Source organism: Tachypleus tridentatus, chromosome 7 (assembly GCF_004210375.1).
Source record: "Tachypleus tridentatus isolate NWPU-2018 chromosome 7, ASM421037v1, whole genome shotgun sequence".
Classification (NCBI taxonomy): domain Eukaryota; kingdom Metazoa; phylum Arthropoda; class Merostomata; order Xiphosura; family Limulidae; genus Tachypleus; species Tachypleus tridentatus.
Genome location: NC_134831.1, coordinates 156,914,795 through 156,929,892, shown reverse-complemented (window position 1 = coordinate 156,929,892; position 15,098 = coordinate 156,914,795). Strand labels below are relative to the sequence as shown.

General features: G+C 33.7%; 1 protein-coding gene across 14 annotated transcripts in view; it reads left to right on the top strand.

Moving 5' to 3' along the window:
- The window catches only part of LOC143256986 (catenin delta-2-like), a 142,189-nt gene that overhangs the window by 49,116 nt on the left and 77,975 nt on the right, over window positions 1–15,098 (top strand). For 13 of the 14 annotated variants that reach the window (XM_076514996.1, XM_076514998.1, XM_076515001.1 and 10 more), the window contains one exon: window positions 10,881–10,952. The exons of the other annotated variant lie outside the window; for it this stretch is intronic. In XM_076514996.1, coding sequence (XP_076371111.1) covers window positions 10,881–10,952 — 72 coding nt within the window. Of the gene's footprint in view, window positions 1–10,880; window positions 10,953–15,098 lie in introns of those variants that run through there. 14 annotated transcript variants of the gene reach the window in all.

Below are 15,098 nucleotides of genomic sequence, written 5' to 3'. Positions count from 1 at the left end.
CTAATAGTCGTTTTACTCTCCAGATGGCCCGGCATGGGCAAGCGTGTTAAGGCGTGCGACTCGTAATCCGAGGGTCGCGGGTTCGCATCCCCCTCGCGCCAAACATGCTCGCCCTTTCAGCCGTGGGGGCGTTATAATATTACGGTCAATTTCACTATTCGTTGGTAAAAGAGTAGCCCAAAAGTTGGTGGTGGGTGGTGATGACTTGTTGCCTTCCCTCTAGTCTTACACTGCTAAATTAAGGACGGCTAGCACAGATAGCCCTCGAGTAGCTTTGTGCGAAATTCCAAAACAAACAAATAATGCTCTCCAGATACTTGGAGTATGAAACTTTTAAACGTATGCATATGTCAGGGGTGGCCACACTTATTTAGTGTAAGAGCCACTTACGATAAACTTCAGATGTTTGAGAGCTACAAGACATGAACAAATATTGCACACACTTTTTATTGTTATATGCATATTTTGTTACATAAGTGCTATATAATAATTAATAAATACATGTACGTAATAATATTTATTCACGTATGTAATTTTTAAACTGTTAACTTGTATTAGTTTCAATAATCACAAAGAACACATATGTATATATATATATACCAAATGTTTTCAAAATCCTGGCTTATTATTGTTTTAACTATATTGAGTGTATTTAATACAGTAATGAACTACGGAAACATCTAAGAAAAATATGCAAATTTGCATTTCATTAACATTAAATGAGACTGCCAAAAATGAAAGTAAAAGACGTAAAAACATATATTTTTAATGATATTTATTTGCCTTATTAAATATCTGGTCAAAACATGGATGAAAATACGTAAAATAACAAAATTAGAGATATTTTAATCAGATACCACCTTACAAAATACCGTCTTATCATAATATTTTTCGGACACAAAGAGACATTGATACAATTATCAGGCTATTTACTGCTAGTAGAGGTCTTGTGAGTTTCCATATTGGTTGTGAGTCGTTAAAATTTCGGCTGACATGTTGTCAAGGCTGAAGGAATTAGCTCCGTCAGGTGTTGATTTGTAAGGATTGCACGATGCTTCGACTTCACAAACTTCATTACAGAGTACAGTGATTCACAGCAGTATGTTGTGCTGAAAATTGCAATGAATCGCACACTGGTTTTCTTCAGTTCAGAATATTTTATTTCTGGAATTTTCTTCCAGAACTCAATTGTAGAATGGGGTTTATGGGTCATCTTTAGACCTAAGTCCTTCTGTAGTTCTATTAGTTTCATTTCCATAGCTGATGATTCTGTAACCAGAGGTTCGAGAATTAGATAGCCATCATTGATTACATCAATCATGAATGAATTTACAAGAAAAGCAAAGCAGGGCTTCAGCTTCTGCAAGTCCTCAAACCTGTCTAGGAAATTATCAAGCACTCCTTGTAATTTATATTTGTATTCTTCCAGTTTGTGATCTTTTATTTCAATGTCAGAAAATGTATTTATTCTCCTTTTGAGACTGGGAAAGTAACTGAAGTTTCTTGACAATACGTTTCTTTAAAAAAGTCTTATTTTATTTTCAAAGCTGAAAAATGTCTGAGTAAGATCACAAACAATTTTATCCTTTCCCTGGAGTGCCAAGTTGAGAGTCTGTAGATGATTCATTATATCAGTAAGGAATATTAGATCTTGCATTCATTCATAATTTCCCAGTTGAGGATAGAACCTTTTCTTTTCTTCAAGAAAAATAATAATAAGCTCCAACAGATCCACAAACCAATTTGAGACATTGCTGGTTGACAGCCACCTCACAGTGCAGTAGAAAGAGACATCACTGGGTTTATCTTCAAGCTCCAGTTCTTCATTAAAATTTTTGAACTGTCGGCGGGTCTTCAAAATTCCAAGAACAAATTTCATAACATCTTCATACTTGAAGTATCTGGCTGCCAGGTGTTCACGATGAATACTGCAATAAACAGGAAGAAACTCTGGAAAGCTGGGATCACTTTTCATAAGTGCTATTAATCCTGAATTTTTCCCCACCATTGCAGGTACTTCATCTTTTACACCACTGACGAGTTTATCCAGTGGAATATCAGCATTTGTTAAGGCTCTGTCCAGCGCATTTTCAGTGTCAACACCATGAGTTGTTTCTTTTAGTGCCACTAAATCCAACATGTTCTCTTTCACAGTTACATCAGAGGAAACATAACAAACAAATACTGCCAGTTGTGGGTTGTCTTGTATATCTGCAGATCCGTCAAAGGCTAAGCTGAACGCAGGAGAATTCTTTAAATCGTTTTGCATTTTGTCTGCAATGTCAGCACTGATCTGAGAGATACGTCTATCTGTAGTGTGGCGTGAAGCTGGTGTTTGTGCTATTAGTCGCTGAAGTTTTGTGTTATTTGGATCTAACACAGCAACAACTTTAGTTATATTCTTCTTAACAAATTCACAATCAGAATATGTGCGTTTAGCACGAGCAATATTCCATGATATAACAAAACTAGCTTCAGTCGTTGTATAAACTTCATTACTGAACGTTATCAACAGTGTCTGCTGGCTATTTAGTGATAATTTTAACACAGCTACTTTGTTTTTTCCGTAATTTTGATTCAGGTGGATAATCAGACGAAACTTTTTGTGATTTGTTTCATAGTGGCGTTTCAAGTTACTGGCTTTGTAATGACTGAGTAACACATTGCAGATAAAACACAAAGGTTTACCTCGTTTAACGATGAAAGAAAAATCTTCCTCCTACTCTGGCTTAAAATTGCTCCTTTCATTTTCATACTTTTGCTTCTTACAAGTTGATGACGCTATTTTCCTTCACAAAATTTTCAGAGACACTTCTAAAAAATTTAAATGAAAATAAACAATAAGCTCCAACACGCGCAACGCAATCAAACTCTACAACGCCCAGTATCACACTAACACTCCGCTTAATTTAATGCCTGCAACACAGCCACACACGCCACAATCGCGCGATCGCAAGTCACGCCCACTAAAACTAACACTGTCAGCACCAACTTGTATGATTACTGATTCTCCAGCACAATTCCTCTGTAATCCTTGCTTGTATGATTACTGATTCTCCAGCACAATTTCTCTGTAATCCTTGCTGATCCGGAATTTCTTTAATCCCTGACTCAAATCTATCATTAAAATTAGGATTTAAACTATTAACTATATTTACTCACCATGAACATTAAACTTATATTTTAATCCAGTGGGCTCTTAGTTTATACCCTGTTAATAATTATAAAGCTTGAAAATTTTTTATTTACCTTTTATATTAATTGTGATACGAAAAGGAGCTGTATGTCAAAAAGCTGCGGTTTGGCCACCCCTGGAATATTCCATGGGAGTAACTTACGTACAGTGACTTACGTCACTTTTAGACGAAGATCCTTCTTTACCATGTTATGTACTGTTGCTGAGACAACGTTGAATACTTTTGCCGCTGATCTTTCTGTTCATGGATTCTCGTCTGTTACAAGATGCGGCACTTTGTTTACCACAACCGAGATACGAATTTTTGTATGTTTCTTTCTAACCGATCCAAGTATTCTGTTCCTTTTTGCATTTCATTTCCATTTAGAACACAAAATATCTCATTCTAGCACTTTCTTTTTTCTAATTGAATATATATATATAAATACACCTTTGGATTACAGTTACCTTTTTTTTCAGTTTATGCATCAGGTTTACATAATATCAGCTTGTCTTACACAATGAGAATAAAATCACCTCTGGCTATAATCATTGATAGTGTGTGAAATACAACGAGCTTTGATGTGTTTGCACCACCACCACCCCACCCCACCCCACCTCCCGCTAGTACAGAGGTAAGTCTACGGATTTATAACGCTAAAATCAGGAATTCGATTCTCCTCGGTAGGCTCAGCAGATAGACAGATGTGGCTTTGCTATAAGAAAACACACCAACACACTCATGTGTTTTGTAACTAACTTCTAATAATTGATAATGATATATACGTTTAAAGAATGTGGTGTATTTCTTTCTAAGACTGAATTATAATAAAGACAAGCTAAAAATTAAGCAACATAATTTGTGTCTGTGTTTGTACAATATAATATTAAATAACACACAGACTGGTAGTCACTGTTAGCAACTCCGTGTTATCAGTGGTATAGGAATAATATTAATACCACCAAAGAGGTAAAAAATGTGGCTTATGTTACCATCACAGAGGTAAAAAACGTGGCTCGTGTTACAACTACAGAAGTCAAACAATGTGGTTAATGTTACCACCACAGAGGTAAATAAAATGGCTTATGTTACCACAATAGAGGTATTAAAAGTGGCTTATGTTGCAAGTTCCAGTGAAATTTATAGGTCGAAGATTTTTGTTCCAATATATATATGTATAAATGCATACATATTATTAATAATTTATCTTAGAAAGTATGCTGCCTATACGAATCACAATCAAAATACCTGAAAATGATACATCCATTGATGAAAACCAGAATAACCAGAATAAAATTACGTAAGGTTATTATTCATTGTGCCTGAGGCCCGGCATGGCCAGGTGAGTTAAAGCGTTCGACCCGTAATCTGAGGGTCGCAGGCTCGAATTTCCCGTCGACCCAAACATGCTCGCCCTTTCAGCCGTGAGGGCGTTATAATGTAACAATCAATTCCATTATTCGTTGGTAAAAGAGTAGCCCCAGAGTTGGCGGTGGATGGTGATGACTAGCTGCCTCCCCTCTAGTCTTACACTGCTAAATTAGGGACCGCTAGCGCAGATAGCCCTAGTATAGCTTTGTGCGAAATTCAAAACAAACCAAACCCCTGTACCTGAAAATAGAAACTTACAGTCTTTCAATTGCCTTTAACCATAATTTGAGCAGTGTTACTATTAACTGGATTTTCTTTCCTGCTTCGTGTTTCTGATGAACTTATTGAAAACAAATGAAAACAAACGTTTCATGAATTCTCCATTTCAACGCCATTTTAGCTGTAGGTGAATAACTAGTACATGATCAGGTAAGAAGTAGATGGTATATGTTATACACAATAAGGTGGGATGGAGATAATATGTGTTATACAAGATTAGATTGGATAAAAATAACATTTATGTTATGATGAGATGTAGATACATCTAAATTATGTACAGGAGTATATAAGACGTATAAGATACATATAGAAATTGTATTAATCACGAGTAGATAGGATGTATGTTATACATGATTAGATGGGATACAGATACGATTTGTGTTATAAACGAAAAGATGGGATATAACCTAGTTTTTATGTGTTACAAACGATTAGATATAATGTACATAAAATTGTGTTCTACATGTTTAGATGGAATGTAGACAAAACTTATGTTTACGCAGTTAAATAGGATGTACACAGAATTTGTATTTCACACGATAAGATAGGATGTACATGTAGAGTAAAATGTGTTATACACGGTTAGACAGAATGTATGCAAAATTTGTTATGCAGAATTGGATGGGATATCCATAAAATATTTGTTATGCTAGTTTGTTTGTTTAAAGTTAAGCACCAAGTCACAAAATGGGTTATCTATGCTCTATCCATCACGGGTATTGAAATCCAGTTTCTAGCGTTGAAAGGTCGCAGAGGTACTGATGTGCCACTGGCGTTATGCACGTTTAAGTAAGATGTATATAAAATTTACGTTATACAGAGTTCGATACGTTTTCCAAAAAAAAAAAAAAAGATTAGATGAAATTTTTATGTGCTACACACAATAAAAATTGCAATCATCACAGCATATTTAGTCTGGTTACACAATTTTCTTGTTATAACTAGTCCATTAGTTACAGCTATATTTTTAGAAAAGAGTTCTTTGTAAGTTTATTTCAAAAATACAGTATGGTTAATGAAATAATAATATAACTTAATTACGATCCAATGAAACTATAAAATGTATTAATTTTGAGATGGATTATTAAGTTAGAACTTTCTTAGCCTGGTGTTTGGGAAATTTTTGCCAATTATGTATGCTTTTTGTATTATATACCTTATATATAAATTAAACTGGGTGAAATGTCATTGTTCATTTTCATACCATTTTCTCGATGCATATTCTTGTTTCATGTGAAATAACATGTAAGTTGTTTATATTTAAGTTGGTTTGTATCGATTAGAACTTACCAGTTCTACAGTTTGTACATCTGCTTACTTCTCATCGCTTCCTTTCTCCAAGGTGTTGCATGAATTGTGGTGATTTTCTGAAACGTGCTAACAAAGAAAATATAAGGAAGCAAGCGCCATCTTATGTGAATCCCTCATGTTAATATAATAATATTAAAACTGTCAAGAAAATCCGTTACTAACGTAATATACATTTTTAAAGTCTATTTGTAATAACAGCAAAAAATAGCAAAAAACCGTTTAGACACATATCGTCCCTGGAATTCAGAACGCACACCAGTATTTTTGGAAGATATATCGTTACTTGTAGTTAATACATAATGAAACTATTGATCTTGCATGTGTTAGTGAGTGTAGACATCAAAAATGTATTTACATCTTAATATTTATGTTAAGTGTCAGTGGCAAATATTTCATTCGAAATATGTTGCAAATATTCGCGCAAAACTACACAAGAGCTTTCTTCGCATAGCTGACTTTTATTTCGAACTGATAGCCTCAAGGGGAAGCAACTGACAAACAGCACAAAGCCTTTGGCTACTCCAATCGCACAGCAGGATTTAACTGTATCTCTTTTAAAGTACTCACTGCATTAATATGCGGGTGGCGGTTTTTGAGACACCAGGACTGAACTCATGAACACAGAGATTCACAGTCTGACATGTTCGTTACTTAGCCAAGCCTCATTCTCATTCGAAGTTCCATGTAATCGTCGACATTTTTCACCAGTTGACCAGCAGGATACCGCAACACGTGCCTAACATCGTGTGACGTGAATAAACACTCTTGATAATGAGATCTATAATGACTTATCGACGGATCCTGGGGACATTGATTTTTCTGATAAACTACCTACATGATATCGCAACATTCGAGGTGGGAACTTCATAATGGAACACCTAATATCATGTGTTTAACTACCCAAAATATTTTAATCAGTTTATTTGGTTACTCAGACGTACACATGTAATACTCTTTATACAAACCAGGGACTAGTTTCATTACCTGAAAAACCGATCCCCCCCTAAACTCTGTAGTGCTTGTTACGTTCCCGCATCATATCTATAGTAGTCTTCACTTAGTATATATATATAAACGTGTACTTTTAAGAACATTCATGGCCTTTGTTATTCTTCCCGTCATATTTGTACGTCGTTTCTCTCTTCTTGTCCAAACCGAACTTTTTTACTTTGGTCCTGTTATTGCCCGGAAAGAGATGTCACGTGGTTAACAAAAAAAAAGAAAGAAGTAACTGTTCCGTTAACTTCTTTGTTGTTATTTCGTTGCTGCAATCCATCAGAGTGGTCAAACTTGTGTGATTTGTAATGCTGTGGTTGGCTCTTCACCAGTTTGCCATATATCCATTTGCTTTCGTCTGGCGTCATTGTCGTTTTTTTTCGTAACGTTGTTCCTTTTTTATTTTTCTACCTTTTAGAGGTTAATATTTTATTTTCTGAGATCACTGTCAAGTTACCTTTCAAACACTTTTGTTTCCTGTCGCTTTGAGTAGAAACTTATCCGTATTACCGTCACCATTGATTTTTTTCCTCTTTATTTTGTTAAAAGCCTGAAAAGTTCTACATACCTGGTAAACGAACATCCTTAAACATCAACAATGTACTTTACCTTGTACTTAATGAAGTTTTTTTTTTTATACAGTTTGAACTTCTTCTGTCTGAAAACAAATTCAGTTTAGTCTTGTGCGCTCTTTTTGGTTTGATAGGTTTTTGGTTATACATTTACACACAACTGTAAACGTATGAGTAGCTTATTATTTTTAATGCAACGTATTTTGTTTTGTTTGAAGGAGATTTTTTTCATAATTTCAACTATTTAAGAAGACAAGAAATATTTGAAAGTTAAATGCTCTTAGTTTGGTTTTTTGAATTTTGCTCAAAGCTACTCGAGGGCTATCTGTGCTAGCCGTCCCTAATTTAGCAGTGTAAGACTAGAGGGAAGGCAGCTAGTCATCACCACCCACCGCCAACTCTTGGGCTACTCTTTTACCAACGAATAGTGGGATTGACCGTCACATTATAACGCCCTCACGGCTAAAAGGGCGAGCATGTTTGGCGCGACGGGGATGCGAACCCGCGACCCTCAGATTACGACTCGCACGCCTTAATACGCTTGGCCATGCCGGGCCAAATGCTCTTAGAACGGTTTCAACAAAAATAATATTTTTATACAAAAATATTGTGTATACGAATATGTATTTCGATTACTAATATCAAACTCGTGTTAGCTATTGCTCGCTGAAGTTTTGAAATTTATAGTATAAGATTATACTGTCTAGTTTTGCATATATTTAGTACAAACTCTGTGACAAAGAATAGAAGATGTATCATTCTGAGAAAAATATATAGCCAATGTGTTTGTGTGTCATATGTTAGCACAAAGTAAAGTGTACCGACAACCTTTCACTTAGCCACAGTATTTCTAGATTTTTTACGGTCCCAGTTTCATGGCTGGTGTTTGGTATTGTTATGGATATTCATATCTACGTTAGTTCACATTATCACTTATGGCACTATATTTACAAGACCTGTTTTCTCTTATCGTTCTAATGATTTCGGTTTTTGTTTATTTATTCATTTTTTACTTAGGTGAATGGATCGTTGATAAGGAGAAATTAAAGTTCAGACTTTTATGGAAGTTAAAATTATTTTTTTTTTATATTTTATGCTCTTTCGAGACTTTTATTTTCAACTTTTCACTTTTCTTTCTTGAGGAATTATCATCGTTATGAATTGCGTATGTATCAACACTATTAGTTACTGCATTCTCGGAATTACATTTTTGTTGGGAGAATTTTTTAGTTAGATTGAACTTTGCGCGACAAGCGGCAATGTCAACACTTTTACAAACATACATACAAACTGATAATGTTACATTTACGGTTGTTACACATTCCATTTATCTTTTGCCATCTCTCTCTATATATATATACACATAAGTAAGATTATTTACAATAACATTAAAAATTCCGTGTCTGATAGTCATGATAACAAATACAGTACACTGATAAACGGTATAATAGGCCAAAGTTCCAGTGAAATGATGCAAAAGATGTGAAGCTCATTGCATGCTTCAGAAGTTGGTAATGTTATGAATAGTGTTCCATATGAAGCTTATTGTATGCTTCAGAAGTGGGTGATGGCATGAATAGTGTTTATGTGAAGCTTATTGTACACTTCTTCAGAGGTGTGTGGGGGTGTGATTAGTGTTCTATGTGAAGCTTATTGTATACTTTAGAGGTGTGTGGTGGTGTGATTAGTGTTCTATGTGAAGCTTATTGTATACTTTAGAGGTGTGTGGTGGTGTGATTAGTGTTCTATGTGAAGCTTATTGTATACTTCAGAAAAGTGTTAACTTACGAATAGTATCTTTTAAACTGTGCTGTACACAAACTGCAACTTAGTCTTTTGTTTTTCTAAGTGATTTGTGTTATTATGAGCTTCTGATGAGAATGTAAACTAACTTATAAATTAGAAAAAAGACAATCCCGCAGAGCAAACTAATCAGTAATTCTTAATATCATAAATTAATACTCCATGAGTTCAAGGAAACCCTAGTTAATCATCAGTCAGGTACTCTTACTGTTAACAATATTTTCTGCTCTAAATCCTCACACTAAGAAAAAAATGTAAAGAAATAGTCAATAGTGTTTGTACTAATACAATATTATTGAATATTTCTTTATTCAGTCTTTTAATAGTGTTTTGTTTAGAGAACAAGATTTTCTTAGCAGTATTTCACCACATTATGTCTGCCACATATATTGCCTAAGATGTGCTTTGCTCAGTACAACAGCTCATCAAGCCAACTAGGATAAAACAAAGATAATAGTAGCCGTAACATCACTTGTATAAGCGCTTTGTAAGACAGCCTGCATGGGTATGGTTTACCGTTACATATTCTTCTTCTCGGAAAAAAAATAAACCAAGAGACTAAATAAAAATATAGTGTTCAAATATGCTATAAGCTTAATACTATAATCTTATGACAAATATGATTTATTATAATTATACTTTGACAGCCAGCTTAAAAAAGGGCATTCACACTAGACCAATGTAAAAATAACTATCAGAATTATGGTTATAAAACATTTCAATAATTATTCAACATAAATTAAAACACTTACACGATCAATGTTTAAAATACATAATCTAAAAAGGTTTACCCTGAGACTATCGATGGTCTCAAATTACAGACACTGCATGCTTCATTGTATTATTGTCATCTTCAGGAGTGTAAAATACAAGGCATGGTACTGCTAAAAAACATTTCCTTTATCGATATAAATTAATACATCACTTACATATAATATGTATAAGATCACAACTGTACCTAAAAAGGCCTGGTCATCTACACTTTAAACGATGATATTGTGAGAATTTAACACAAGTTCGTTAAATTTTAGCCTAAATATTTAACATTTTAAAATGAATAAGGCTCATTAAAATAGCAACCAAAAATATATAATTGATCATTACAAACACTGGTCCTTTGACATTTAGATCTACAAAGTTCACAATAAGTTGCCTATAGTTTTCATCCAACATCACTAACTGATGAAAATTACAATACATAAACGCATTAACAGTCAGTATTTGGAACACAGATTCATAGTCAAGATTTTGTAATAGTTCTATTTTTGACAAGTCTTGCATATGTATTTCAAATGCATTGGCAAGAATTTTCAATAATGATGTTTGAGTGTGTCTGATAATACTCCTTCATTACTCGTGCTTTCTTCAATAGGAAGCCCAGTTTGAACAACTGACAAGAGAGTTGGAAGCTGAACGTCAAAGTGTTGCCACACAACTTGAACTTGTAAGTAACTTTCTGAAGTGTAGAAATAATTATTTTTAAGTTTTGCGCGATTTCGGTAATATACAAAGTCCTTCCAATTTGTTTTATACAGACAGCATTAGAACAACCCATATTGACATTACATGGAGGTATTTCTACAATTTATTTTGTCGTTGTTCAGTTCAAATAACTGCAAATGATAAGACCTGCCTTATTTTGAATATTTCCGGTTACGAGTAATCACGTAGGTGGCGGTTATTACTCACTGGTTCCTTTCTCTCTGGTCATTAAGGTCGTTGTAAATTAAGGAAAGTAGATTTCTAACAAACAGTATAGTTTCTTACATATTATAATTTATCTCGGATGAGTCTCCAATTTATTACTTTACGTATTACGATTTCAAACAGCCTGAAAATTAAATTAAAATTTAATTTCAATTTAGAAGTTAACTAATTGTAGAGATGCATCAAGCTTATTATGTTTGCCAACAAGACTGGTACATATAATTTTCTTTCTTAACACAAATATATTTTAATATACAAACAATAATACAATTTATAATAACGCTTATTACAAATAGTTATTACAAATACTGATTTATACACAAAAGTTTCACAAACATAACAACAATACTGAATCTTCTATCTGGTCTGGAACTGAATATTTTATCAACGGTTCACGATGAGCAAATTAATTCTGTGTTGAAACAGAGGTACATTTCTCTTAACGGTAGACCAGCTAACTTCTTCACACGTAAGTTTTTCTGCTGAAATTATACAACGTCTTTGTAGAAATACTAACGTCCGAAGTTAATTCACTAAAGTTAAACTGTTTGTAATGTTCCACATTCATAATCGTTCTTTGTCAAATATTTGTAATTTCCCGACTGATAAGCGTTAATTACCATTATAGCTTCCAAGGTTTATAGTATACCAACTGTAGCAAACCAACAATATAAACTATCTCTTCACATTGCTTTAGTTACCTTTAACAAGCTTGAGAGGAGAGTTTCTAGAAATTTCAGTTAACACAACAATATTGCTAATACTTTCATAAAATATTACATTGCTGATTCTTACACTCAAAACTCTTCTATAAATTTAGTGAATAGTTCAGAATTTTGCAATTGACATTTGACAGTATGTCATACGCATTTTTAACTATATGTACATTTAACGAAACAAACATCAATATACATCAGAAAACCCGTTACAGTTTATTTATATTTTAATTTCACACAGAGTTATACGAGGGTTATCCGCGCTAGCCGTCCCTAATCTATCAGGATAAGACTGGAGGAAAGGCAATTTGTCGTTACCACCTACCACCAACTCTTAGGCTATTCTTTTACCAACGAATAGTGGGAATGACTATTACATTATAACAAATATGTTTGGTATAACGTATATGCAAACCCGCGACCCTCGGATTGCGAGTTAAGGGCCCTGACCACCTGGCTATAAGATCCTCTTCAATTACGAATTAATAAATATTTCCCAATTCTGCATGAGTTCTTTTTTGGCGTTCACATTACAAAAATATAATAAGTTAAAAGTACGTTTCTGCCGCTGTATGAGGGCGCTGCTTGGGGTTTTTCGTTAACATGAAAGACTTTTAGTTTCGAAAAAAAGTTTACTAGTTAAAAATGCATTTTAAGTTATTGAGTGGATACATCATAGTCAATACATAATTTCGCACTCTGAATGTACGTATATATATGTATAAACCGTAAAAATCTCTATAATCCGAACGCTTTCGAAAGGACTAAGATTATGTGGTTTTTATCGCTTTATATTGAGACTTCTTGAACATAATTATTTTTCTGACATTTTTAATATATACATATCATATCAGAATAATATGTATAGATATTAACGAAGTTTCGAACAGTTTTGAAGACGTTTTTTTATACATCAAGTTGTCAACATTAATTTCATAGGTTTCAGAAGTATATACTTTTCATCATTTGCTTCACAAAGCAAGAACAGAAGAAAAACAAAATACGAGGTGAAGGTTGTTACGGCAAGTTACCACACATTAAAACAATCAAACTTCTGCAATATCACTACATCTGGAAGAACATTAAAGACCCGTTTTCACTACTGATATCAGTTTGATAGGTTTGAAACACTATCGAATGCCACATAGTAGAACATACCGACATCAATATCAGTGGATTGCTATTGGAAGTTTTCATTTATGCCATGAATTTTTTATTAAAAACGTTTGGCAATTTTATGTTACGTAACGTCAACAGGCCGCTTTGTACGAAAGGCAGTTGACACCGTAATAACACTAATCGACGTTTAAATCCACAGTACTGTTAGAAAACAAGACAAAAGAAATAAAACTAAACGTGTTTTATTTTTATTGCATATTTTCACGATTCTCACTCAGTTTTCTGTAAATGAATTGAAAACGCAGTTAGGATAAACATATTTGTATAGTCTGCAGGTATTCATGCATCAGAATACAGTGAACATTTACAACTGTTCTACGAAGTAATCACCAGAAAGTCGCTATGTATTTATCTCAGTTTTTCAGTTCCAAAGATCTTCTATAGAATAATGTAAGGGGGGTTAGTTTGTGTATTGTGTGAACTCATTGTAGGCCAAATATTACATACACAGCTATGAACTTAATACAGTTATAAATGGTATAAACTGAAACGTACATATAATACTTGTATATAAATACGTAATGAAAATAGTTACTCTGATTGATGCATCTTCATCGGTCGACAGTAATCTGCTGCTAGCCAAGTGGAAATTGACGACAAATATGCGCAGTGTACAATTGTTTTAGAAATGTGATATTTGTATAAATTGATTTTTCAATTTGTTAAATAATAATCAGTGATTGTATTCACCTTTATACATAATAAAAATTGTAATGATTGCTTTAATGTTACAAAAGATATCTCTCGTAATGTTTACATTCCAGTAGGAACACAGAAATGTGCTAACAGACATTGCTTTACTTTTTACTAATGCTTAAAGCACCCCTTTTATCTTACGTATATTTATATAGTTAGACAAATTAAAAGCATCAATGAGAACAAACACTAATGTAGTAAGACTTGAAACAACTAGTCTCAAACACTAAAGATTACAAAACAAAAAGATTGTTACAATAGATTTCATGAAGAGGTGGTCTCAGCAAATAGCCTAATGTGGCTTTGCTATAAGAAAACACATACTCATGAAGAGGATGGTTTATAAAGCAAAGTTAGGAAAAAATTATACAAAAAGGCTCACAATTTCTGAAGATAAGCTTCACAGATAAACTGGATAATGATAATTACAAATGGATGGAGGGAATGATTGATAGTTTCTAGCGTTTTAGCTGTTTTGAAGTTATTTTAACAAAATTCAGAAACATGAGATAGAGAAAGAAGTTAGTTTTTAATTGTTGCTCTATTTTAACCTCGTAACAGTATATATATATATATATATGTATGTGTGTGTATATATACTGAAATAAATAGCTTCAGTACTATTATTTACATTAATTGTTAACAGGCTACTAAAATCAGCGCTGTAAAACAATAATTAATTTAATATCAAATAAGCATTAAAAATGGTTTTGCTGAATCTATTGTAAATCCCATTCGTCACCTTAATGCCATAATGGATATCATTTATGGTAATCGCTCCTAATTACGTTGAGAATACTCTATATACCAGATAAAATCCAAACGTTGACGTTCAACTAGCCAGTACTCATGGAAAACCATCTAATGGTATGGACTTAAGTACTTACACTCACAACGTCACAATTCCTACTGCCTTTCACCGTCTGCAGCCAGTTGTGAGAAGGCGGTTACCCTTAAAAGTTCTATTAATTCCTAAAGTAGAAACGAAACTACCCAAATATTTATACTGTATGTTACATGACACTCTCAACCTCCGCTCTTACAAAAGAAATGAAATAATAAAATATCTTAAATAAAATGATTTTAAATAGATCTACAGACCCTCGTGGCTCAGTGGCCTTACAACGCTAGGTACCAGGCCTCGATACCCGTGGTCAGCAGAGTACAGACAGCCCACTGTATAACTATGCGCTTAATTTCAAACAAAGAAGAGAAAAGAGATAGGACTACAAGCCCTACCTTAATGTTTCTTATGTAGTTCATACTCCTAGTCTCCTACCTGTCTTGTTGAT